The sequence below is a fragment of the Rattus norvegicus genome, chromosome 3, assembly GCF_036323735.1.
Source record: "Rattus norvegicus strain BN/NHsdMcwi chromosome 3, GRCr8, whole genome shotgun sequence".
Lineage (NCBI taxonomy): Eukaryota > Metazoa > Chordata > Mammalia > Rodentia > Muridae > Rattus > Rattus norvegicus.
In genome coordinates, this window is record NC_086021.1 from 33174694 (window position 1) to 33201834 (window position 27141).

General features: G+C 51.7%; 1 protein-coding gene across 4 annotated transcripts in view; it reads left to right on the plus strand.

Annotated features, from left to right (window-relative positions):
* Med27 (mediator complex subunit 27) overlaps window positions 1–26547 on the plus strand; it is a 174001-nt gene extending 147454 nt beyond the window's left edge. For 2 of the 4 annotated variants that reach the window (XR_005501840.2, XM_063283484.1), the window contains one exon: window positions 365–472. Coding sequence is in view for 3 of the 4 variants with exons in the window: in XM_063283484.1 (XP_063139554.1) it covers window positions 365–368 (4 nt within the window). In the remaining variant the exon portion in view is untranslated. Of the gene's footprint in view, window positions 1–364; window positions 473–9364; window positions 9407–24264; window positions 24343–26143 lie in introns of those variants that run through there. The other 2 variants (NM_001106565.1, XM_063283483.1) reach the window with 2 other exon arrangements.
* The last annotated feature ends 594 nt before the right edge of the window (window positions 26548–27141 follow it).

Sequence of the window (27141 nt, forward strand, 5' to 3'; positions counted from 1 at the left end):
GCAGCTTCCAGCAAGGGCTGCTGGGTGCCGTGTCTGCTCTCTGCACTGTATCCCACGTGTTATACTCATGGCCATGACACAGATCACCACAGTGTGCTCCCCAAGCCAAAATCAGAGGACCCAGCCTTGGAAAGTGGTAGAGCAGGTGCCCTATCCAACAGGTGGTAAGAGAGCTGCACTGGGTGATGGGATGGGCTAGGCTAGCATTCCAGTTACGAATGGCCATGGCTGGGTCTGTCAAGTACGATGAGGTTAAGCACCCAGCCTTCCTTCCATGTCCTCTGCTGCCTCACATCCTGCTCAGCTCTGTGTGACTTGCATGTTGACTCTGAGCCTTCACGTGTGTGCACTTGTGTCTCCACAGGTGACCCTGGGGAAGGTGTTGAAAGTGATCGTGGTCATGAGGAGCCTGTTCATCGACCGCACGATCGTGAAGGGGTACAACGAAAGCGTCTACACAGAGGACGGAAAGGTGAGTGGCCGGGGTCTTGGGGAGGGCTTCTTCCTCACTCTGTCCCAGAATGGAGTTCCAGGTGAGTGATACTGATAACCAGCAAATCAGCACTTGAGTGATCCAGACTAGTCAGCATGAAGAGGAATCCTTGACAAAAACTATTTCATTCTCTCCACTTGCTGTTTTAAACCTCTGCTGCTCACGGCAAGCCCGATGCCCTCACTTGAATTTCTAATTGAGCACCTTAGACCCCAGTTGCCTCATTAGACATGTCTTCTGAGGAAATAGATTTTTTTTTCAAGTCAGCCAGCACATCAATAGCCCAGGGTTCCACATTTTGCTTTTCTTAGAGCCGTGAGGAAGACTCAAGTTAGTTTGACACAACCCAGTGACACTCTCCTTGACTCTCACAACGGGCCCTTGGGAAGTCTCATCTCAGCTGCACACGGAATACCTCAGCAGGAAGAAAGCAGCTTCTTCCCACAGTGATCTGTCTCACAGAACACTTACTCTCCACAGCCAAACACTGAGGGCCTAGGTGACGAGGCAGGCGCTTCCCCAGGGGACGACTTTCTAGAAAGTTCACTCTAGTGGACCTGTACTTTCTTGAGTGTGCACTCTCCATCTGGCTCTGTGGAAAGCAGCAGAAGACACTAATGAGAGCTGGCAGCCTTCGTTTGTGTCTGCTCCCAAGCGTGAGGAGCACCTGCCCCGCAGACCCACCCAAGTTCCCCTGTCACTCTCCAGCCTGAAACACACTCCCCTTCCTCTCTTGGGATCTTTTGCTTTCCTCATTTCAAATGTTAACATTTCAATGTGTTTGGTAACAGTGATTGCCACTCAGTGGCCACATTACAATGAGAATAGACAGTTCTTAAGAAGCAGGTGGTAGCTGTGGCTCTGCCGGCGGCGACAGATGTTCTGGTGCTGTGCTAAGGTTAGCAGTGAACAGAGCACCCAGCATTCCCACGCCACAGACCACGGCACCAGAGGAGAAATTGTTCTTCCAAGTTCTCCGCCCGGTTTGCGTAGGTCTCCCAGTTGGTAGCAAATCATTTGTTGGGAGATGTCCTTTTTCTTTCTGGAAAAATCATACTAACCTTGAAGCAAGAGTGGAGAGTGAGTGTGGCAGTCTGGTGGGTGTGGCCTCCATGGGATTCTAAATTCTGCCTGGGTCAAGTGGGGTTTCTGATGGCTGTTCTACTCTTAGTGCACACCTCCCAGGAAGACTGGCCCCGGTGAGCGTGTAGAAGTTCATCTCCCTTGGGTCTTTTCAGACTTCAGGTTGAGGATGCTGTAGTCACACCTGGTCTGAAACCGCAGCTGCTCAGTCAGGCAGGGATTGGAGATTGAGAACCAACAAAGTCTGGAACTAGCACCAGGCTTGCAGAGTCACCACGTCAGGATGCAAACGAGCCAGACCCCAATGGTCCACAGTAACACATAGGGACACCCACAGCTACCACTGGTCAACACTAGTACTTTATGCTGCACTCAAGACAAGAAATTCTCTAAGGTCCCCCTTGAAGGCCATTCTAGTGGCCTGCTGTGGCCATACTTTGTTCTTTCCCATCTCCTCCTTGACTCCTCTTCCCTGGGTTCTCTCCTCCTCTGCCCACTCCCCTTAGCTGTTCTCAACCACGTTGCCCACACAGAGATCACTCCTTCTGTCTGGGCCTCTTCATCTCCCTATCTCGGATTCCTCATGTCTTAGCTGTTCCACTACCCTCCTCCCTGCTGCCCCTAAGGGTGGGCTGTCAGCAGGTCCTGGCTGTCACCTCTCGGAGCCCCCACACCCCAGGCTTCATCATTCCTGCATTTGCTGATCTGACTCCTGCTCCTGCTGACTCACAGGGAGGCTCCAGTCTCCCAGTATACTTGGGACAGCCACCCAAGAGCAAGAGGTTTTAGGTACAGAGCAGCCCATGCACCCAGGTCTAAGAAACCTTAGGTTACAGGTAGTTCCCTTCTGTCTTTCCTTTATAGACCCAAAGGTAGAGCCCACACACACAGTCTCTCACAAGTTAAGCAAGTGCTTCCTCCACCACTGAGCCATCCCCTCCCTCTACCGCAGTCAAGAAGTTAAGTTTAGACACTCTTAGGGCCTTTGGTTTGTGCAGATGCCTTATGAATGTCTTAAGAGGCACACATATATTTTCTCACAAGGTCACCAAGTTCTTTTGTAGTCCCAACTTTGTCCTCAGAGCATATTGTATCGGCAGCTTGTACAACATGCTTCTCAGGTCTGGCTTGTGGAACAGAATCCAGATACCTTTGCAAGATCTGACCTACCTGCCCCCATTTTCTTTTTTTTTTCTTTTTTTTTTTTTTCTTTCTTTTTGGTTCTTTTTTTTCCGGAGCTGGGGACCGAACCCAGGGCCTTGCGCTTCCTAGGTAAGCGCTCTACCACTGAGCTAAATCCCCAGCCCCCTGCCCCCATTTTCTGCATGTGTCCTGTCCACTCCCCTGCCTTGGTGCCTACTGTGGCCCTAAGCTGTTAGTCACATCTGCCTATTCTGACTTTCTCTAGGTGCTTGCTTTCCTACTCTACCCTTGGACTCATCTCCCCTCTCCCCTTGTTCCCCTCCCTCCCCCTCCTCATACTTTCCTCCTGCCAGCCCGCATCTAGTAACTTAACTGACTCAGTGAGTATAACTCTCTTGCACTCTCAGCCTGTCCTCTTGGCCATCCTTTTGCCTTGGAAACTGCTCTCAGACTGATTCACTGACTCACGTTACAGAACGGGGGCTGGAACCTAGTGTGGGGAATTGGCTTGTGTGAACAAGTCCTGTGACCATATCCTAAGGGTGGACCTTAGTGCCCGAAACAGCCTGGAAGCACTTGTGTGTGGGATAGAGGCTGACGGGATAGCCTGCCTGAGAGGCAGAACTGCTTAACTGAAATGGAAACATGAAGAATCAGGAAGCAGCAGGCAGTAGAATTATGTTATCAGACTAAAGGGACACACATGAGCCCATATACATAACCTCCTCATGAAAGATTGCTATTTCTCCGCTATTCAGCAGAGAGTGGGCATTTTGAGGGGATCTGAGGATAGCTTGTTTCAGAGTGTAGTGGGGTGCTGTCTCGAGCAAGGAGGCAGCTGTGTGTAGCCAGTACAGCAAAAGTTGTGTTATGCTGAGGATCACCACACAAGGTCCACACTAGAATTCCTAAGTACGGTCCTAAGCCTGTCTCCCCAAGGCTGCTCACCAGTGTGGCACATCTTAGCTGAAGATCAGCTCTAGCTTCTAACAAACATACCTTATTCGAGGGTCAGGATCCAGGGGGGGACTCTCCACCTGCAGGGCAGATCAAGGTGGTGTCTCCAGAAATGCAGAACAGAGCACAGTTGGTGTCGTGGGTTTCTAGGACTGTGTATGGTTATCCTGAGTGAGCAATGTCACTGGGTTCTGGGTCTCAGGTTCTCAGCTGCCTTGGATGTAGTGGGGATCCTGACTGAGCCGATTTTAAATGTCTAAAGGGCTTTTTAACTGTGCTCATCACAGGCAGAAACCTCTTGATGATCCCTTTTGCACCCATGTACATGGGCCCATGTAGCAGGTAGGGACCTCAAAACAAGACCAAGCAAGACTGACAAAGCCAGGCCTCAAGTGGTCGAGAAGCTTTTAGTGGGTCAGCCAGCCTGAGGCTGACTGCTCCTCACCATGTCATTAGTGCCAGTTTCTTAAACACTTTACAAAGGGAAGACAATGCACATGTCTAGTTCTGAGTGCTGAGCCTGCAGTGGGCACACTTGTGTCACACAAAGTCACAAATGTCAGCTTTGGAAAGCACCGTTGGAGCTCAAGGCCTGGTCTGCAAGACTCAAGAGTCCCTGGCAGTTCTGCTGTTGGGAAGTTGCAACCCTGCATTTGTTCAAGTGTTGCCGGTGTTCAGGGCTTGTTCTGCTTGTTCTGCCGTGGAGCTCCGCCTGGGGTGCACTGGATGGACTCAGAAAGCCTCCCATGACTCTAACCTCTTGCCCCTGTGTGGTTGTCCCCCATGTGCTGGTTAATACATTATCTTTAATGCTGAGGTAGTGGCCAGCCATCCCCTCCCCCACCCACACTTCCCAGGCAGCTTTTCCCACTTGCTCCTTGCTGTAACGATCACTAGCTTGATGCCCTGTATCTGTACCCAGGATGCATATTTTTGATATCAAGCGCCGGTACCCTCATTCCACTAAGAATAAAACTGCTGTTCAGACTTCCCGACCTCTCTTGGCTGCAATCAGGGAGAGGCCGTGACTCAGCATATTAACAGACAGGGTGTGGGAATACCTGGCCATTGTCCTGATTTCATACCATCCTGGCTGAACGGATGGAGAAAATAGAAGTGTCTCCATTGAATTTATCTTATTAGGGGATTTAGGTTATGTTAATGCTATAGCTTCATTAATTACCCCATATCAATAAAAAAGGCAGCTTTTAGCCTTCGAGCGGAAGAGAGAAGAAATGGCGGTATCAAAGGGAACCTTCAAAGACAGCCAGAGCTGTCTCCAGGGTAATTTCTGATCCTGCATTCTTCCCACTTCAAAGTTGGATGTGTGTGTGTGTTTGGGTCGAGGGGGTTGGGAGAAGCTTGAATCTGATTTCTCTAATAAGTGTTGGCATCAGCCCTGTTTGATATTAGATGCAGGGAACATTTTGATTTGTTATAGCCTTTGAAATTGTTCAGACGACCTTCAGAAAAATGGCCTCTTGTTACTTCTGGGGAAAAGGGTGAGCGCTGGAAAGGGGATGAATCCAGCTGGGCTCCTGTACAGAGGGCACCCCAAAGTTGTGCTTTCAGCAATTTTTTGGTAACAAATGCATGTCCTGATTGAAAGTGAAAGTTGAAGAATAGCAGAGGCTCAGTTGCTCCCCTGGGAGGCTTGTTTCCTCTCTTCCTCCAGACGGGCGAGCAGACCGAAGAAGGTGGCCACACAGAAGTTTGCCATGGCTCTGAAAACTTGGGCACTGCAGAGCAAACCCTCACCCATGCCCAGCTGTATCCTTAACCCAGATGGACAAGTCTGTCTTACAAGTCAGAGATCCCTTTAAAGGTTCCCGTTAGAGGTTGAGGCCCGCTCTGGCTTAGGGGCTTCTTTTGAAAGTGTCCATTTTAGATCATTTACAATTCTCTGTGTGTGCCGCCTTTTGAAATGAAATAAAGAATTGATAACTTTCTGATAAGCTGCCAGAGCTTTCGTGTACTGCTAAATGAATGTTAGCGGTGATGACTGGTGGAGCAGCAGGCCTGGCTTGGGTTTGTGAGGCTGAACTCTGCAGGAGCACCCCAGAGAGGTGGGGCAGTAACACTGTAGAGGGACCCTGAGAAACATCCCCTCTGAAGTCAAGCTGAGAGGCCAAGCTGGAGGCCCTGAGCCTCTGGACACAGGCCTGCTCCCAGACTGCCCACTCCTTAGCTGTGATGCTCTCTGAGCCTCAGTTTCCTCATCTGTGCATTGGAAGTCACTCTTATGCATCAACGCTGGAAGGGGGCCCTGTGCAGCAAGAGTAAAAGGTCAGCAAGGACAGGATGACCTTGCCGTTGGTGTCAGACCATGCTTTTAAGGGGTTTGGGGTTTCTGTTTTGTTTTTTGTGGTTTTTTTTAACATTTTGGTGTCTTATCCTCAGGACAGATATGAGCACCCCACTTATCTGCAGGGTTGCATTTCACTCCCCTGAAAATAGCCTCTGCTTTATCCACCAGGCTCCACGGCTGACTTGGCCCTTTCAAATCCTCAGACACGGCCCAGTGTTCTGAGGGGAGGTTCACTCTCTTCCTGACATCCCAGTTCCAAATAATGTCTTGTTCACTGAAGGTTTGCAGCTTCCGGAATGTTCCCTTTTTAATATTGCAACTAGCAAGAAAATGTTAACAATGCTTGCCTTTCAGCAAATAAGCGAGAGCTAATAAATGTTCACTGGGCACAGCCTTGGCTTCCTGAAATGAATTTCTGAGTCCTTCCTGGCCCTAAAGAGAGACAGAGCATTGACTCCAGAACTCATTTGAGGCCTTTCTCTGGCATAAACCTAGCAGAAGATCAAGTGTTTGCCATCTGACTCAGGTTCAGAGCAAAAGGGGAGCCATTGTCACTGGGTCCCTTTCTCAGCCGTGTGTGCCAGGTAAATGGGCTGTATTGTCCAGGGCTTTGCTGTTACAGATGGCAGAGTCATCCTCTAGCATTCTGACTGACTTATTTAACACTTCTGAAAGGGGGCACAATGAATAGGCAAGGCGGGTTTGGAAAACCCACAATTAGTTTGCAGAGTCCATTCCTAATGAAGCATCTGATCTTTTCTCTCGAGGGTTTTTTTTTGTTTGTTTGTTTGTTTGTTTGTTTGTTTGTTTTTTAGATTTTGTAGATATTAACGGTCCCTTAAGATACCTGTTTAAGTAAAGTCTGCACCTTTGAATGTGTGCAATTCCCATCTCCGTGTCTTTGTGGCTGGTATCCTTGCGGCAGAGTGCTGTGTGTGGTGTGAGCATGCAGGAGGTGTCAACAGTGCTGGCTGGAAATGAGAGAAGTTGCTTCTGAGTACGAGTTATGGATGCGGCTCTTTCTCAAACAAGGATTTAAAGTCCCTGTCATCATGATCTGGGTAGAGCTAAGATGTGCAGAGTCATTCCCACCACCATCCGCCATGCCCTCCCCCCAGTTCCCTGGGCAGTCTTTAAATGTTGCATTCCTTAAACCCTGGGCTAACACTGCACTGAGCTCACCTGAGCCTGACTCTGCCCACCCAGGCTGGTGAGGATCAGAATGGAGAATGTGGGGAACTAAGTGTGTGCACTCTTTTACCTTTATTTTGTCTATAAACGTGCATTCAGAGGTGAGAGGACAGCTTGCAGGAGTCGCTTCTCTCCTTCCACTATGTGGGTCCTGGGGATTGAACTCAGGTCATTAGGCTTAGCAGCAGGTGCCGTCTTCCACAGAGCCAACTGTCTTTGTCAGTTACCCTACATACTGTTAATCTCTAATGCCTGAAGATGTTTCAGATTCTTTTTCCCATCCATTGCTTTAAAGGAGACCAAGATTGAAATTTGATGTTGCTTCTCTAGGGGGTAATTTGGCTTTGGGGACATGCTGTTAGGAGGTCATGGGGAACTGGGAGGATATAGCATGGGTGGTAGTGACATAAATGGGTGCGTTATCACAGATCCACGTTATCTGCCAGCTCTGGAGCTGGGCTGTCCCTCTGCCCTCCACAGCCAGAGTTCAGCCATCCTGCAGGTAACCCTGACAGTCACTCTGACCTTTAGCATGTATGGTGGTCAGGCCCCTGAAACTTAACAAGAGACCAATCACAAGTGAAAAGGAACTGGAGAAAGGAGTGCGGGCCGGGTGCAACCCAGCTTCCAATTTCCAAGGACTCTTCCGAAAGCCACGTTTTAGTGTTTCCTTAGAACAGCAAGGACTCTGGAGTGCCACCCTCACTTCCTGTGGCTGAGAGGCATGTCGCCATGCAGATACTTCCCCTGCATGCAGCAGATCAATGTGACAACATACAGGCCTGAGCTGCCCCAGGGGCCAGACTTGCAGTCTGACCACCAGTCAACCCCAGAGGCAGGACCAGGAGACCCATTCACTTGGCTGTTTCGATTTGCTAGGCTCCTGACCTCATTATATTAAAGTCACCTGTCTAGCAGCTCTGGGACACAGAGGACTTCCTCACTTGTCATTATATGTGAGTGGCAGCCCAGCCCCTGTAGTCTCTGTCTTGGAGGAATTCTGGGTTTGCCATTCATCATTTGTTTTGAAGTCTTGAAACATGCAGCCATATTTGTAAGGGTTACCGTGCAAGCGAGGGAAACCAGAAATGGTGTTAGTTATGTATGAGACACTGAGGTATTATGCATGAGACCCCAATTGGGGGCGGGGGGCGGGGCTGAACTGGTTCTCCTGAGCTCCACCCACATCTCATCTGAGACCTCAAGCTTCCTTGTGTGTACAATCCAGTCTCCTTAGATCAGGGCCTCCTAACGCGGCCAGTTCTAGAACACTCTAGGAGTGCTGCTGAGAAACAGACAAGGGGCTGCCTCACAAAGCCAGCTCCAGCCCTCCCTCCAAACCCAATCAGATGGGAAAGGAAGGAATGGGTGATTATAAAGCCAAAACTCCCCAACAGTGGTGTGGCATGTCTCTGACTTCGCCTGCCCGTGGGACCCGTTTCCTCCTACTGGTTGTGTCTAGTCTTATTGAACTTGTTATGCTGTGCTTGGTTGATATCCCTGGGAGGGAGGCCTGCTCTTTTCTGAAGGGAAGCAGAGGAGGAGTGGATCTGGGGAGAGGGCAAGTAGGGGTGGGGAATTGGGAGGGGTGGAGGGAGGGGAAACAAGATTAGGGATCCATTTATGAGAGAATAAATAAAAATATGGAAAAAAAGAAAACCTCCTCAGGGGCTACCAGTGCCAACCGGGGCTTTAGCAGCCACATGAGGCTGCCATGCCTTCTGTGAGAGGTGAACTCCCTCTTCATCTGGAAAGCCAAGGTCGTTCTGGAGATAAATGAAGGCGTGTGGAGGGTCTGCTGTGATTCCTAGCGTGGAGTACTGTCCTCACACTGCAGTTCTTTTTACCCAGCAATGGCCTACTGATTCCTGTCATGTGCCAGGTCACTATCTCTGCCCGCTGAGCTCACAGTCTTTTGGGTGGTCTTTACTGTTAGAAAAACTAACTTCTCAAAAGGGGAAGGAAGTGGATGTGGGAAACATGCTCTGATTGGTAACTGTGGAAACCCTTCTTGACTGTAGTGACATTGAGCCGAAGATCCCTTCATTCCATTCCTTAAGTCACCTGGAAGTTGGTAAAGAAAAACTTAGTCAGGCCACAGCAGACCTTTGCCACTGGGGCCCACTCTGTCACTATTTGATTTCTTTGGGTTGACTGAAACTGATGCTGATTCTTCTCTCCCCCAACAGCTAGACATATGGTCCAAATCCAGCTATCAGGTATTCCAGAAGGTGAGTGTTCCTCTCTGTCTTATTCAGCTATCAAGTATTCCAGAAGGTAAGTGTTCCTCCCTGACTTATTCAGGAGACATGGGTAAACTACAGATGCCTTGGTTATAAACTTTCCCAACTCGGAGGCTTTTAAAAAGTGAAGGGGAAAATGAAGGGTTGGGGCTGTGACTCACTCAGTCAGGGTAGAGTGCTTGCCTCGAGTGTACAGTGCCCTGGGATCTATCCCAGCATCACATAAAGTGGACATGGTGGTGCACACCTACAAGAGTGGGGGAGGGTGACCTGACATACATTTATATGACATGGGGAAGCAAGTAGTTTGGGGATGTACCCGAATTGCCTGTGGGTGGAGCAGGGGAGTAGCCTCAAAGGGATACCAGAGGGTGTGTCAGTGATGGGCATACTTTGTTTCTGAGGTAATAACGGTGGTTAGAGTACTGGAGCCCAGAGGTTGTTTGCTCACAGGGAGGACTTACTGTGTCTAGGGTAGACTATATCACGGCAGAAACTTTCAGATGATTTCAAGCTTTCCCCAGTGTTGAAATGCAGTTTCTCAGACCCTGTGGTCACCCAAAGGCATGGAGATGGGCTGAGAGAAGCAGGCAGCCTGCAGCCCAGCCTACTCTACTTTGCCTCCTGCCCCCATGACTTCTTTGGCTCCTTCCTGGAAAAGATATAAAGAACTGTGAAGAAAACTGAGAAATGGGGCTGGAGAAGCTTCCCAGCTTCCATAGAAGGCTCACAGACTACCAGTGCCAGGATGATTGGGTGTGTTCTGGCCTCTGAGGGCAGAGGGCTCGGCACACACATGGTGCACAGACATAGATGCAAGCAAAACACCCGTACACATGAAGTTACATTTAAGTGGGGTTTATGTGAGCATTCAGTTCCTCAGCTCCAGCAGGGTGACACTCCTAACATAGCATGGCCCCACGGCGTGTGTGGGTTCACTGCACACCCCAGAGCACTTGGGCCAGCTTCCCCGCAGACAGCAGCCCTGTCCCCTGTGCTCTGGACTGGCCCGACAGTTGCCATCTCATCTGTCCCCTTGACAAGGACAGCAGTGGTTCTGTACAGCACCCTTTCCTGATGCCAGGCCCGGGGATACCAGGGAGATAGATGACACAGTAGAAAGGCTGCTGAGGCTGTGCCAGACGACCAGAGGAGGGACGGCCTTCAAACCCAGTGCTCGGGAGGATTCCATGGGGAATCTTAAAGAGCCCTGCTCTGGCAAGTGTCTCAGCCTGGGGACAGAATGTGGATACTGTTCTCTGGTAAGAAATACCTCAGGGACCACTCAGAGCTGGGACACTTGGCCCAAGTTCTTCCAAGTTGTGCCCAAGGTGTGCCAGGAGGCATAGGCTTTTTTTGTTCTCTTAATTAAAATGGAATTTGCATAATATAAACTGAACCATTTTAAAGTGAACAGTTCCTTGGAGTTGGGTAACGTCGCTTGTTTGCCTGCCTTCTGTCTAGATCACCAACATTTCACCTCTACAGGGGAAACCCCTTGCCCAGAATGCAGTCAGTAGAGGCCATGGTGGCTACCCTCTCAACACTGTGACCAGTTCCATTTGCATTCACACCCACAGCCTGAGGGAGTCTCATACACAGCAACATTCAGGAGTCATGACCTTGTCCACCTGAATAAAGTGTGCTGCTTTAAAACAAGGCTTCCCTACATCGGAAAAGCCAGCAGCAACTAAACCAGAGGCAGGCTGTTAACAGTAAGGATCCAGCAGGGAGACAGAGTTCAGAGCAGAGGGAAGGATGCTGGTACCCAGCTCTCTTCCTCCTTTTATCAGTATGAGACCCAACAGTTGGAATGGTACAACCTACAACTGGGAAGGAGGGAGGGAGGGAGGGAGGGAGGGAGGGGGAGAGAGAGAGAGAGAGAGAGAGAGAGAGAGAGAGAGAGAGAGAGAGAGAGAGAAAGAGAGAAAGTGTGTTTACATGGTGACTCTAAGCCTGGTTAAGTTGACAGGAATGAGCCGCCACAGGTATCAGGGCTTTGGAAGATGTCACCAGTGCTCTAAGAGAGCAGTTGGCATGTAAGGTGGAGTTAGGCTAGCTGACCAAGTGTGTACCTCAATAAGGTGACTTAAATAGGATCATCAATTAGTATGGTTTGAATCTAAATTGTGTTCCATAAAGGTATGTGTTTGAACTAGCTAGAGGCACTATTTCAAGAAATTGTAGGGGTTGGGGATTTAGCTCAGTGGTAGAGCGCTTGCCTAGCAAGCTTCAAGGTCCCGGGTTCGGTCCCCAGCTCCGGAAAAAAAAAAAAAAAGAAATTGTAAAACTTGGGGGGTCAGGCGTGCCTGGAGGAAGTGGGCTGCTGCAAGGCAGGCCTGAGGTTTGTGCTTCCATTGTGTTCTGGGGAGAAGTGAGGAGGTGTGGGGTCCCGGCTGTGCACTCTGCAGCTGAAGAGCCAGCTGCTGCCATGCCTTGCTCTCCGTGTGGAGCTGTGCCCTCAGACTGAGTCAGATGAGCCATCTCTCCACTTTGCTGGGTTTTGGTCACGGTGCTGAGGAAAGTAGTTATAGCGGGGTCTGTCTGGGCCACCTGTGCAGTTCTTGCATAAGGCTCAAAATATTTCAAAAGCAAGAACACATTTAACTGAAACTGCCGCTGACCTGGTCTGCCAGCATTCCATCACCCCACTGTCGCTCCGGCCCAGAGCTGAATGGAAGGAAATGTGAATCCATGCCCCGCCTTCAGGGCCCTGGACCTGTGCAGGCTCTGCATGCTTGCTAAGCTACCAAGCTGGAGATAATCACATGGTCGGCGTGGCTGGCACAAGTGCCACCTCAGCTATAAACATTAGCGTTTTCCATGTTGTTCTTGGCATGTGACCGCAAAGAAAAGAAAACCACTCATTTCCAGAAGAGCCAGCATCATTAAAACTAGTGTTTGTCTTCCCTTTAATCTGGTCCTTACCTCTGGGCCCTCTAGGGCATAGTACGAATTTCTTCCCCAGGCCCCACAGTGGCCCTCAGGACTTCTCAAGCCCACAGCCCAGCGCCTGCAGCCCAGAACCTGGCCTTTAATAGGGACCCTCCTGGGAGTGGGGCCTCCTCGCCATACTTTCTTAAAAACTGTTCTGTGCCATGGGATTCGGTTCTCTGAGGGACTCAGGCAGAGTGTGGAATGGGGATTTTCTAAAACACAAATTTAAACTGTGCTACCATGTTTTACCCACCCTCCCTGGGAACCACCTGCCACACAGTCTGAGTGCACAGACACAGGGCAGAGTCTGAAAGGGACAGTTGGAGAGATGCATGGGCACCCGCCAGTCTCCCGTGCACTTACATGGCCTGTGTGCAGTAGGGAGAATGGGCTGACCCACGTGGTGGTGCTTTACCCACCTAAGGCAGTGCCCGGACACTGGGCTCTTCCACCCTCTCCCTTGCCCTAATACATCTAAGCAGTTAACCGCTAGTGCTGACCTTCCCTGGGCTAAAGACTGCCACCGCACGGATGTCAGTGTTCTCTTTAGAGGGAAGGTAAGGTCTCTGTCTCCTCTCAGGGGCAAGTGAGTGCCTGTGGTGTCAGGTGGAGAGGTAGCTGAGAAGTAATGTACTACAGAATCCAGCCCAGTCCTCTCAGTACAGCTTCAGCTAATCACGTCCAGTGCCATGGGTGTGGTGTGATGTCACATCAGGGAGCCTGTGTTCCAAGCTTGCAGAAGGGGCTGGTGGTGAAAGAAGGTGCCTCTGGCATCCTGTCCCAAGGGCAGGGTGTGATATCCTGCTTCATTCCCTTCCCACAGTCGGCCCCACATAGATGGCAGAGCGGAGGACACTCTGTGCAAGGCTTGTCTGTCTTGCAAGCCTTCTAAGTGATGGTTAGGGTTGGGACTCAAAACCCCAGATAACAGGGCTGGTCGGCTTCTAAGCTTTGGCTTTTTGGGACCCACCCTTTCTCACCTCTGTTCTCCATAAATATGGTGTGTGCTTATTGCTGCTGGTTGTGGACACCGGCAGCGAGTGTGGAGAGGGCTCCTGCACCTGCCTGCCCAGTAGGCAGCCAGCATGGGCTAGCCCAGGGCAGTAAGTTCCCATGGAGCAGGTTGGCTCACTGTCCCCTGTATGAGGGGACTTCACTGGCAGAATCACCCACCTCCCGACGAGCTTGACCTCAGAGCAGATTGCATTAGTACTCCCAGTTCTGCGTTGAGACTCCCCGGCCACTGAAGGAGCTTGCACCCTACCCCTACCACCCATTGTCCTGAGGGAGGGCCCCTTAGGGACTGGACTGACTTCCTTTCCTCACACCATTGTATTGCTTCAGGTGCCCTTAGGAAGGCAGGAAGCCCCTGAGCTCTTTCCCTCTGGATAGGAGGGGACTGGTGCCTTGTAGAGCCAAAGCAAACTTACCCTTGTCTTTTTACTTGAGGAGCCAGGGCAGTGGAGGGCAGGCCACTGTTACATTGTCCAGAGGCTGGTGCTCAAGTTCCTCAGTCAGAGCCATAGTCCCTGTGGCTCTATAGCAAGCCAGTCGTGAGGAGGGAAATGCCTGCCTTTTGTCTGAGGACACTGACTGTCAGCAAGTCTTTTCCATCCTACTCATTAGACTCTGTACCCAAGTGCGAGGCAGAGGCTGCTTGGGGGACAGCTTGCTGTGAGGCTATGACTGCCAACAGGTGCCTGTCATTTACTGTACTACCCCAGAGGCGCCTTGCACTTCATCCTAGGGCGAAGTGGCTTTTTATAGCCAGTGAGTTTCCAGCAGTGTGGATTCAGAGAATGAAATACAGAAATAAGGGGACCCTCTGAAAGGCCAGAGACACAGAGCCAGCAAAAGCTTCAAGCAAGTTCACATTTTCCTGCCATTTAAACTCTGCTGGGGCACTCACTGTTTTGACCTTTAACCCCCTCATTTCAAAACAGTGTGCATTTTTTCCCAGCGTCTTGGGAGGAGTCTGCAGCCACTCGCTGCATGAAGTCCTTGCAGGGGCTAGAGAAAGGTGAGAGAGCACAGAGGCCCCAGGCAGGCAGGGTGGGGTGTAGGAAAAGATAGTCTCTGAGGAGCCAGTGTCCCCTCCTGGGGGTAGGAACAAAACATAGCCATTGGCCTCAGAAGTCCACTCTTGGCCATGGCCATTGTTCCACAGGCAGCAGAGCCCACCATGTCCTGCACCACAGTAGGCAGCTGAGGTGCCCGTGGGGTGCCCCTGCCCTCTTCACCTTTTCCTTCACTTGGCCATTCTTTGATGTGAAAGACAAGGCCTTTCCTGGTTTGGTCTCTACAGAGACGCCACTGAGTATCCCTCAGGCCCTTTACAGGAGGGAGGGCTGAGTCAGCCCAGGAGACTGTCATGACTCGGTGCCTTCCCACAGTGCCCACATATCCAGTCGTTGCTAGCTCCAAGTCCTCCAGAGGGAACCATCCCACACAGGGAACTTCCAGAGGACAGAGCCCTCCTCCCACAGTGAGGCTGACCTGAGCACTGGCCCCACTATGGCACCTCACTTCACCAGGAGGCTCACACACTCTGAGCCCCTGGTCTCTGAGTTCCCTGCCAACCCTTCTCTTCAGAAAAAATAATTCAACCGAGACCGCTGGTCAGGATGCCACATCTGAAAGCCTAGAGAGAGAAAGGTTGTGGTGAGAATCCCAGGCCACACTCTATCCAGCCCTTGTACCAGAGAGGTTTCAAACTTAAAGGGACCCTCACAAGTGTGTCCCAAATGGACAGAGCTGAGGGGAAAGCTTTCACAAGGACAGATGTTCCTGATGGTGGCACACAGGAGGAAGGTGTGTGTTTGTCTGCGAGTAGGCTGTTGAATTGGAGGAATGAGAGAGAGGCAGAGGATTCCTTGGTCATCGTAGAGGGTGCTGTGCCCTCAGCCACCAGCTAGTCTAGACTGATTGGGCTTGCTAAACTTCCACCCAGGCCTGGGAGCCAAGGGAAGGAGGAAGAGGTGTTTGGGCTGAACTGGCTGCCAAGAGCCCCAGCCACCACCTTCCCTGAGGGCTGGTTCACACCCACTCTTCCCAGAGCAGGTTTCCTCATTCGTTTGCCTCTTATGGGCCTGAGCCCCTTTCCTTCAGGCTCCCTGCTGGACACAGCTCAAGTACTCACATGCACCCAGCTATGTGTAGCAAACAGACCCAGGGAGGCCTAGCCAGCCCACTGGCCTCTCTGGTATGCTGAGTTACCCCATGCCATTAGAGGGGTCACAGGGCAACCATTCATCATCCCTTCTTTCTGGAGGGAAGGGACACAGGACAGGCCATCAGATCTGACAGCTGCTTCTGGGAAGACCGGCTCCTCCCGCTCCTGGACCCCTTGCCCCCATCCCACAGCTCAAGTTGCCAGCACTGCGGTCACACTCCCTGTGAGTGACTGCTCCAGCAAGAGCCATCTGCAGGTGGTCAGAGCCTGGCCATGCCTCCTCGGTGTGCTCATCTGTATTGGAGAGCATGCCATGAGGGGAACTGATACCATAGATGGGACATAGAAAGTAACCGTCGTGTAAATGTGATCCCTGCTGCTCTGCCTCCAAAGTGACCTCTCCTGAGGAAGGCCCCTCCATCTCCTCTGCTCCCTATTGGCCAGCTCCCTGCACAGGGCTCCCGGCTCCTCTCCACAGCGGACCGTGTGGTTCAGCGCATGGGCTGTGCCCTGTACTTGCTGTGCTCCGGCCAAGAGTTTGTCCTGTGTAGGTTCAGCTCCTTCCTCTGCACAAAGGTGAAACAGATCACACCTCCTTCATGAGGTGCGTGATGTGAAGATCATCTGTGGGGAGTTCTTGGCACTAAACTTTCCTGGCAAGGCTGTGGCATGTGCTACTGCTGCTGCCTCTGTAGCTCCCACAGGATGAGGACCACAGAACCTGGAACTACAGCTATCTATGTGCATGTCTCCCCCACTCCCTTTAAAAAAAAAAAAGAAGCATCGCTTTAAAAAAAAGATTTATTTATTTCACGTATGTGAATACACTGTTGCTCTCTTCAGACACACCAGAAGAGAGCACTGGATCCCACTACGGATGGTTGTGAGCCACCATGTGGTTGCTGGGAATTGAACTCAGGACCTCTGGAAGAGCAGTCAGTGCTCTTAACCGCTGAGCCATCTCTGCAGCCCGAGTATGTCCCCATTTTAGGGAGGGAGGTTTGTAAACTAAACTCAAGCTCCATCTACCATGGCAAGCCCAGTCAGTCCCACCAAAGCCTCCTCCATCTTCTTTGCCCTGATATTGCTTTCCCTGGCCAAAGAGTGGGCAGCTTTTGTGTGAGATACAAGAATTAAAGCTGCCAGCTATACCCGCTGAGCAACTTGACAGGCCAGGACTTGGGACAGTACGTACTGTTCTGAGGGCACACCTCCCTCCGGTGGATATATATATATATATATATATATATATATATGGCCTGCAGTGGACACACTGTCCTGACTTCACAGTGGCCAGGGCCTTGTTGCTGCATGTCTGATGGAGAAGTGGATGACTATGTCAACTCCAGAAATAACGCAGCATCAAGGGAAGGTGTCCCCAGGATAGGACTTCGCAGCAGCCAGCCACAGTCTGCCATTTTGCCATCTGGAAAGTATTAAACTTTTTTCATCTAAAGAAGAGCCTTGGGCTGGAGAGATGGCTCAGTGGTTAAGAGCACCGACTGCTCTTCCCGAGGTCCTGAGTTCAAATCCCGGCAACCACATGGTGGCTCACAACCATCTGTAATGAGATCTGATGCCCTCTTCTGGTGTGTCTGAAGACAGCTACAGTGTACTCATATATAATAAATAAATAAAATATTTTAAAAAAAAAAGAAAAGCCTTGATTTCTTTTTTTTTTTTTTTTTTTTTTTTTTTGGATCTTTTTTTCGGAGCTGGGGACCGAACCCAGGGCCTTGCGCTTCCTAGGCAAGCACTCTACCACTGAGCTAAATCCCCAACCCCGAGCCTTGATTTCTTAATCCTGAAAAAATATCAGGGACCCACCATGTGGCTCTCCTCAACCCTGCTGTGTGAACTAGCACAGTGGTCAGAACCTTGGAGAGTTCCCGGGCCCCATGAGGCCGGTAGCATCCCTGCCAGCTCAGGCTCCTGGGCTCTCTTCCCATCCCACACGCTGCCTCCCTCCCTTCCAACTGCCTGGGGCCTTCCCACTTAATCCCTTAGTCTGGATCCTACCTACTACTATGTTTGTGGTGACCAGTACAGAGACATACTGCTCCGTAATGTCCAAAGCTGGCCCAGGGACAAAAATGCAGCCCAGGTGGCCTCATTCCCAGAGTGCAGCCTGGAGATGGAGCATCAGGTCACAGGCCTGGACACAGTGCCTGACTCAGTTACCCAGAGGGCTATGAAAGTGCACACAAGGGAACTAGCCTAAGCACCAGGTAGCAGTCAGAACAGGGAGCCACCCCTAGACTGAGTGCCAATACTGGAAAGGGCTTAGTGAGAGAAGAGCATTCCAGACAGGGTCAGACAGCAGTGCTGGGTTAGGCAGGCTCACAGGTCACAGCATTGTCAGCCATGAGCTGAGAGGAGGCAAGGCAGCAGTCTATGCATGTTTAAGCATGCAGCCATCCGTGGAGGCCATCTAGTCTGCTTGGGTACCGGGAATTGAGAGCTTCTTCCAGACTTGGGTGGTGTCCTGTCTGAAACACTAAAGGGTTACGGTAGCCTGCCCCACCCAGATGCTCACTTTTGGAAGCCCCAGTTTGTGCCTGCCAGAAACTGTCTTAAGCAGATTGCATCCACAGGCTCATACTTCTCAAATGCAGGGCTTGATCTCAGAGGTGTGTAAGGGATTTGAAGACTGATGGAGCAGCTGGGTCTGTCTCCACCTCTCCTCTCTGACCTAGCTAGCCTGCTGATCTTGTCCCAGAAGTCCTAGACCAGCATGACCTGGCCCCAGTGACAACGATAAGCTCTTCAGAGCCCATGCAGATGGCGCGTTCATCACACAAAGCAGAATATCGATCTTGCCTGAGTAATCCCCAGTCCCTGTGGGCCTCCGGGCTTCCTCTTCGGGCCCCCAGGCCTGCTGAGCCTACGGCATTAGAGACTAGGGCTGCATAATAAGTGGTAAATCCCCTGCTTCCGCCCGCAGTGCCTTCATCCGTGTTTTAGAAGCTTCTGTCTGCAACACTCCCCTGGCCCCCAACACCACTTTCAGGAGCATTCCAATTTTGAGATAATGGTGACTCCTCTTTTCATAGAATGAAGACTTCTAAGGCCGCCTTCAGCATTCATCCTGAAACTGGCGCAGGGATGCTATCAGGGCTGCCGTCTCTTTAAGCCGTTAACACACCATGCTCCCATAGCTGGCTCCAGAGCCCACAAATCATTTACACCTGAGCATTATTTGGGGCTTACCCTGTTAAAATTGTTGGGGAGCCCCAGATGCCTGGGCTGGCCCCTCCACACTGTGAAAGCATCTTCACCCTCCTAATACTGCTTATACTTCTCGATGCTGGGGCAAGGCCCATGAGTGGCACATTCAGTTTGCTGCCAGCTCAGTGGTGCTTCCAGCCTTGGTGAAACCTAGAGCTAGGGAGAGGAGTTAGCAAAACCAGGGCCTTGTAAAGATGGCGTCATATCAAAGCATCAGGTGGACACCTAGAGCGAAGCAGAGACACAGCACCTCTCTTGCTCTGGCATCTGCCGCCTTTTTTTTAATTGGTGGTCACTGGCATAGTGATGCACACCGTTAGTCCCAGCACACAAGAAGCAGAAGGAGAGGGAGGAGGGTTCCTGTATGTTTGAGGCTAGCGGAGCATACATCATAAGGTCCAGGCCAACCAGGGCTACAGACAGAGTAAGAGACCCTCTCTTTTAAAAAAAAAAAAAAAAAAGGCTTTAAAGTCACCAGGGGAAGGGCCATCTGCCCTCATTCAGGCTCCCCATTCCCCCAATTCACATTCCTGTCTACCTTTGCAGAATGCATGTGGAGGCTGGCTCCGCCTTGAGGGAAGCCAGAGACCAATCACCACCACGGTCTCTTTTAAATAAGCCTGGCTGTAGTTTCTTGGGTACTTCCTTTTCCTTTTTTATGAACCTTACAGGGGAATGCTTTTAATAGCAGCCCTAGCTTGCCAGGGACAGCCTCGGGCACTTGGCTTTGTGGGTAAATGACACTGTCCAGTAACCCTTGCTTTAGAAAGCATGGGTTGGGGCTGGGGATTTAGCTCAGTGGTAGAGCACTTGCCGAGCGAGCACAAGGCCCTGGGTTCGGTCCCCAGCTCCGAAAAAAAAAAAAAAAAAAAAAAAGAAAGCATGGGAGAGAGGATTGTTGGAGGCTGAGGCCAGCTCACCAAGGGCTGCTGTCCTGCCCCCTGGTTGGCCGGGTCTCTTAGGCAGCACCCTTCCACAGCTTCTACACACTGGGCCTGGTTCCTGCAGGTAATGCCTCCCATTAAGAGGTTTCCTGAGCCCCTGAAGACATTCAGGGTTCTCTTGCTCTAGAAAAACAACCACCCCAAGTTAGAGCCGTGTGGAAATGAGGTAGGGGAGGAGGAACGCACACAGCCGAGTATCCCTGCTCCAGACCATGTGGTTGTTCCCACCCCTGACTGCTGACGACTGTCTTCATCTCTCACTTGCAGACCCTCCCTTTCAGGGGAGCTGGGCAGTGATAGTCTTAAGAGCATCCCCTCTCCTCTTTTCCAAACCTTTCCTAGGTCACCACTGTGGCCTTTGGTTTTCCCCTTGAGGGTAAGTCACTGTGGCACCTGAGCTGGAGGGAGGGGCGTGTCCCAGATTCGTCACTGGACAGTGGAACACTTGCACTACCACCAGGACCCCCAACCCTTATGCTTCGTACTTCCTCTGAGACACTTGTACTGCAGCCTTCGTCACCCCGCTGCTCCCATGTAACACAGGCAGGAGATGAATTCAGTTGTCCCTCTGATCAGTGCAGTGGGGAAGAAAAAGCTTGTGCTTAGCAGCTAATAGGCAGAGGCTCTAGCAAGGAAGGAAGGCACCATGTCCAAGGTTTGGTTGTCCCAGCCCCCCCCCCCCCCCGGGAGAGGAGAGAGCCCATGATTTGGCACCACTCACAACACTTGTCCACCCAAGAAGTCTTCCAGTGGAGCCTGCCAGGTCCCTCCCTCAGGTCAGGTTGGTTTGGCCTGGACGAGCCCTGCCCTGCTGCATGGTATCCACTTAACCTAAGTCCCTTGAGCACCCTGTCATCCCTGACTTGCAAATGGCACTTGGTCGTTGATGTGAGGTTGAGTGAGGTCAGATGCTCTCCCTCTCCTGACCCATGGAATCCATGCCCAAGATCATCCTACTCCTAGGAAGAGCAGTGAGCCTGTGGCCCAGAGGGCTGCCCGCTTGCGCTGCCCCTGCTGCAGCTTCACTTGCTTTCTTTGTGGCTAAAACAGCTCCAGCCTGAAGGGAGGCTCAGGGCACTCTGCACCTCAGTATGGCAGAGGAACTTGGGGAGACTGCTTTGACTGGCAGCCCTCTCCAGAGTGTTGACTGGCAGCTGCTCCAAGGTCTCCTGAAAGAGTCTTTCTGCCCCACCCACACCCCCACACCGCTCAGTTCTCCTCCATCTGGGTTCACAAAGACTTTCACAGCCTTGAGCTGAGGCAGAGGGAACTTCAGTCAACCCAGCCTGCTGTCTTGGCTCTCCAGATGGGGACCCACCAGGATCCAGGCTGGGCCTCTGGTTTCCCCCGCAGTGAGGGGAAGCAAGGCTTCTGGATCTCCAGCCTAGCACTCCCCACCCCCCAGTTCTCACTTTGCACCCATACTGCCCTGCCTAGTCCATATCTGTCTGTAGTGTTGCTTTGCGTCCTTCTCTCCCTCCTGCTCTCCCGAGGTTCCTGGCACTTTGATGTTTTCCAAGCTTTGTTTCAGCCCAGCACTCAACCTGCAGGCTGGGTGTCCTCCTTGGCCTTGGTCTCTCAGGAGCATTAGTGCTCTTCCCTCGCTCCCTCACTGCAGGCTGCTCTTATCTCCAGGGGAACGTCATTAGCTTACAACACAATGGGCCTAACCCTAGGGCCTCACAAAGTTAGTTAATAGCAGTCTTTTGTTACACTGGCATGTTTTTTCTATGTCTTCAATGCTGAACACAACACAACTTTGTGGTTGAAAGTGTAAAACTTTTATATATGCATTCACACACACACACACACACACACACACACACTCATTGAAAGTGGAATAATTTGAGGACTAGGGAGAATGCATGGGTAGAGCTTTGCTCAGTACTGGGGGTTCAGCCATGGAAATCAGAAAACTGGGAATGGAGCTGGGGAAGCCATTGGGGAGACTCAGAAGTCAACTGGTTTTGTTTCCTTCTATTAAAATGTTGCTGAGATTGGTGGTGGGAGATTGAGAGACTAAATGTCCAACCACATCAGTTACCAGAGCAAAACCTGCCACCGTTTGGCAGTTAAAGAGTGCTTTTAATGGGACTCTTTGAAAAGAAGGCTAGATTTAGCCAGATGGCAGGCCAGGAGTGGCCAGACTGATGAGGTGCCCTGCCTGTGATTCAGATGCCAAGTAGAGTGCCTGGCTCCCCGTATCTGCAGACAATCATTTCTCATTAACTCGGCCGGTCCTCTTGGCTAGCCTGCATACCTCAGCTGCACATACACGCCTCTCCTCCACCTCGCTTGCAAGACCAGCTTTCAGACTCTTACCTGGACCACAGTCTGTCGAGTGAGGAATCAGGAGCTCAAATAAAGCTCGAGAAGCCAGATCAACAGTGGGGATAAAGGGCCTAGGTTCAAGGCTTGGTGCATTTTCAGAGAGAGTCCTGTCAGATTTGGCTACAGGTCCCAAATTTCATAGGCCACATGGGCCAAGCAGGTAGTGCAAAACCATGGGGCATGGCAGGGGCATGCCCATTTAGAGACACCTTTCTCTGCTCCCAGTAACAGCAGCCACCAGACAGGGACTCACATGCTTGTGGAGATTAAGAGTGGGACACGGACCCTCTCACATGGTTACCTGGGAGGATGTCTTTGTAGCTTCTAAGGCTTTGAGAACTTCGTGCGGTGGCCTTTTGTATTAACTGAGAAGAAAGAAACACAAAAACTGCATCCAAGCACACAACGTGCCTTGGATGTCACCTCTGGGTCACTGGACTGAGGCAGGCCAACTCCAGCACTTGAACAGATGGCTCTGAGTCCTCCAGAGGGCCTCGTAGAGTCAGTGCTGTGGACAGCACCCACCACAGGAAAGTAGCCATGCCTGGAACCGGGGACAGCAGCACTTCAGTGGGCATTTTAAGTAAAAAGACAGCCTGTTTGTCTCCCCAGCAGTCAGCACAGCCATGTCACGGTTATTACTACTGCTTGGGAAGAAAAGCACTGCTCATTTTAGAAAGCTGTCTGTCAGGGTGCTTAAAATAAAAGCAGGCCTGGCACTGGGGGAAAGTCACCAGGGAAAGACATCTTCAGTCTTGTGCAGCACAGGCACCATGGATGTCACTGTGGTAGAACAGTGCTGTCCCCAGGAGTGTGCATTTCCACAGTCCTCTATACATTGGGTGTGCCTTGTGGTTCTAGGCCTGGGGACACATCATGAACCAAGAGGACATGGTGTAGAAAGGCTGTGGGGAGAGAACATGGTGAGCAGGAAAGTGGACAGGGCCGTGGGGAGGGGAGGAGGGCACTGAGCAGGAGAGTGGAGTGGGGCTCGCTGGGGAAGAAGAACTTGATCAGCCTGTCTTCCCTGCTGCCATGAAGCATGGAGCCACAACCTTCACTACCGGGTGAAAGTCTGTCAGGGCCAAACTCGCCTCTGGACGCGAGGGATCCTGGGCCAGCTTGCCTGGCTGCAGAGCTGTCCTCACGCTGTGGTACAACTCCCGGGTGACCCTCACTGGTCCCTGGCCTAGACTGGCCCTCCCAATTGCCCACAGAGTTTGCCTCGCTGCTGCTGTGGGCCTGCCGGCCACCAGTGTGTCACAGTGTCCCACTGAGGCCAGAGACCAGCAAGTCTGTGCGTGTTGGGCTTGTGTTGATTATTCTTCTCAGAGTTAATGATTTTCTCTGGCATGTTTTCTTTGGTTTTAACTATATTTGTGATGACAAGAATTTCCACTGCCTGTGAGATATCTCAGCAGGTGAAGGTGCCTGCTGCCAGGCCTGGCACCCTGAGTTTGATCTCCAGGACCCATGAGATGGGAGCACACACTCTTACACACACACAGACACACACACACACACACACACACACACACACACATCACCACCACCACCACCACCACCACCACCACCAAGTAAATAAGGAAATGTTTTTAAATTTTTTTCAGAGTCTCTAATGAGGACAATCAGATAAACCATTAATTTCAATATACCTCTCACTAGTCAACTCCTAATAATTTGGGGTATCCAGGCCTGCGGGGACTGGGGTGTCTATGACTAGCCCCTTTTTTTTTCAAAATGAGCTTTGAGGCCCAAGGAGAGTGATGGGACCAAGGACAGCAGTCCCGCCTGTGTCTCTGGAGCCTCCTGTGCACCTAAGGCTATGGGGCCCCTGGCCCACCTTTCTGAGAAGTCAGGAGACCTGACAGGTCCCCAGAAGAGCTGAGAAGGCCAGAGCAAGGGGCAGCCTGCAGGAGAGCCAGCAGGGCAGAGCCTGGGTGAGAAGCATGGAGACAGATGAAATCATCGCACCCTTGCCAAGTGTCACACGCTGTCCCTCTCCCATGCTTCCTCCTGTCCAGATGTTTGGTTGCCAGAATGTTCCACACTCTCCTCATCTCCAGGCCTGTACCCTCTTGCCTTCAATGACCCCTCCCTGTTACGACTCTGCTAATTTCCCTATTTGAGATTTTAATTTAGGTGTGGGGAGGAGGGGTGCAGGGGAATCCCAACAGGGCTGTCGTTTAGGAAGCTATCAGCTTCTGGCTAACGGTGACTGTTCCTCATCCTAGGTGACAGACCATGCCACCACTGCCCTGCTTCACTATCAGTTACCCCAGATGCCAGACGTTGTGGTCAGGTCCTTCATGGTAAGTGGCTTTAGGTCAAGCCTTCCCACTACGGAGAGATCTGGGGAGCCCACCCCAGGTAATCCCTGGGACTTCAACCAGAGCCGAACAAGCAGTGCCCGCAGAAGAGGCCCTACAGAAGTTTCCAGCACTGTGGAAGGAGTGGATCTGTCCCACTCCTAACCCGCACTCTTCCCCTGCCACGGTGTCCTCCTCAAACCTCAGAGCAGCACTGAGCAGAGCAGCTAGGCGAGAACACAGACCAAAACAACAAGGGTGTGTGTGTGTGTGTGTGTGTGTGTGTGTGTGTGTGTGTGTGTGTGTGTATGTGTGTGTTGTGTATGTGTGTGTATGTGTTGTGTGTGTATGTGTTGTGTGTGTGTGTGTATGTGTTGTGTGTGTATGTGTTGTGTGTGTGTGTATGTGTTGTGTGTGTGTGTGGTGTGTGTGTGTATGTGTTGTGTGTGTATGTGTTGTGTGTGTGTTGTGTGTGTGTGTTGTGTGTGTGTGTATGTGTTGTGTGTGGTGTGTGTGTAGTGTGTGTTGTGTATGTGTGTGTGTGTATGTGTTGTGTGTGTGTGTGTGTGTGTGTGTGTGTGTGTGTGTGTGTGTGTTATTCGAGACATCAAAGCTCCTCCCAGGGCTGGTCACATAGCCTCCCTCCGCAGACCCTGCAGCCTCCCAGTCCACCTTAGCCACAGCTTCCTAGGAAGTCACTAGCCATTTCCCTTCCCTGCCCAGGAAACTCCTTTTGTCTCCACACTACCATGGCTGCCAGGTTCCTGCCTGCTGCTTTGAGCAGTAGTGACCTCAAGAGTGTTGCTTAGCAGCTCACTGTCATCGCTCTGAGAGGGAACGAATGCTCCTCACGGGACACAAGCCTGGCCTGAGAACTGACTGCATGGTGTGGGGGATGCCTCGGGCGCTCAGTGCTAAGGTCAGAGAGTCCTTCCCCATGCTGAGGAGTGAGCAGGTGACGGTCTTGAGTGCTCCATGTCTTCCTGACATGGCTCCAGGTTCCCCTTTGCTCTTGACTGAGACGGGGGTCCTGAAGCAGAGCAGACCACCACCCATCACCCTTCTATTTTTATTTTCAAAACCCCACACCAGCTTGGGAGGTGGGGGGCAGATCTGCCCCTGGGGACATACTTGTATCAATAACCTCTTCAGAAGTTGTTGTCCCCTCACCGACACCTTGAGGAGTGAGTTGTGTGACTTGCACAGCTCTCAGGGCTGCTTGTCTATGGCGTGGGTTCTACTTGCTAGGCCTTGATGCCCTTGAGTTTCCTTGAGGAGGAGAATTGAGTTACCTGAGCCTCATCCTTATGCATGGCCTCTGGGAGCCCTCCATTCTCAACCTCAAGGCTGGGCGACAGTCACTTATTATGTTACTCGGCGACACTGGGGCCGCCCCAGCTGTGTTAGGCCCCACCATGACAGAGAGGGACAACCTCTGAAATGAGATTAGCTCAGAGCACACTGCCCTGGTACAGAATCTCACAGCACTTCCGAGCTGAGCCTGCGCCTGCTGCTCAGAAAGGGAGAAAGAAGGCAGAGGCAGCTGTCCAGAAACAGGGAACCTGGCAATGGTGCCAGACCGCCTTGGGGACATCCCAGCTCTGGGCAGTAGGGACCTTTGTGCTACTATCTTGGGAGGAACAGGAGACATCAGAACTGACAGGGAGACAGCTTTAATATTCGACCCTGAGTACCTTCCAGGGCCAAAGCCTGCTGAAGTGCTGTCCTTGGGCCACCAGGCCTTCCAGAAGGGCAACTGAGGGGCTCCCTGATCCCTTTCTCTCCTCTGTCTTACCTCTTTCAGACCTGGTTGAGAAGCTACATTAAGCTGTTCCAGGCCCCGTGCCAGCGCTGTGGGAAGTTTCTACAAGATGGCCTGCCCCCAACATGGAGAGACTTCCGAACTCTGGAAGCTTTCCATGACACCTGCCGGCAGTGACCCCAGCCCCGCCACTGGGCAGCGCCAGCACCTTTCCAGACCAGCCTGACCCATTCACCACGTAGGTGTTTGTCGCTGATCTCCCTGGCAGAACTGTCACCCCCATTGGTGCAGCATGGGAGGGTGGTCTGCCCCTTCCCTGTGTGCTGGCCCCTGGGTCTTGCTTCCATGAGCTGTTACTGGAATGAGCCCTTTCTTCTTATGTTGGCTATGCTTGGTTGGTTTTTGTAACTTATTTTTGTAAACAATAAAGCTTTTGTACGCTGGTCAGGGCTCTGTCCTGCTTCTTACAGGATTTCTGACATTCTCTCGATTTAACCAGAAGAGTTTGCCTTTGAAGCAGAGTCCTTGGGCTGGACATGCTAGGAGCAGAAGCCCTGTTTCTCCAGCTCCACATGGTGGCACAGGCCTGGAATCCTGCCTAGGAGGTGGAGATGGGATCGGGAGTTCACCGTCATCTTCAGCTGCACTGAGAGTTAGAAGCCAGCCTGGGCCACTCTCAAAACTGGGGGTGGGTGTGGGGGTGCCTCAGCTGCCCTTCTGGAAGGCCTGGTGGCCCAAGGACAAAGCCTAAGCAGGCTTTGACACTGGAAGACACCCAGAAACAGGAGACATCAGAACTGACAGGGAGACAGCTTTAATATTGGACCCTGGGATAGAAAAAGTGAGTTCTCTCCTAGACTGCCTGTCTGGACTGGGGGTGGGCACAGTGCTGGCAGTGTGATGTCCTGGTCATCACTGCTGGCAATGGAGGGCACTGAGGAGAGAAATGCAGATGGCCCCATTGAGTCGGCACCCACAGGTGCCTAGAGAGGGGCCTTTCCCCAGCAGCTCCTAGAGCGCCTCCCTCGCCCTCTGCATTC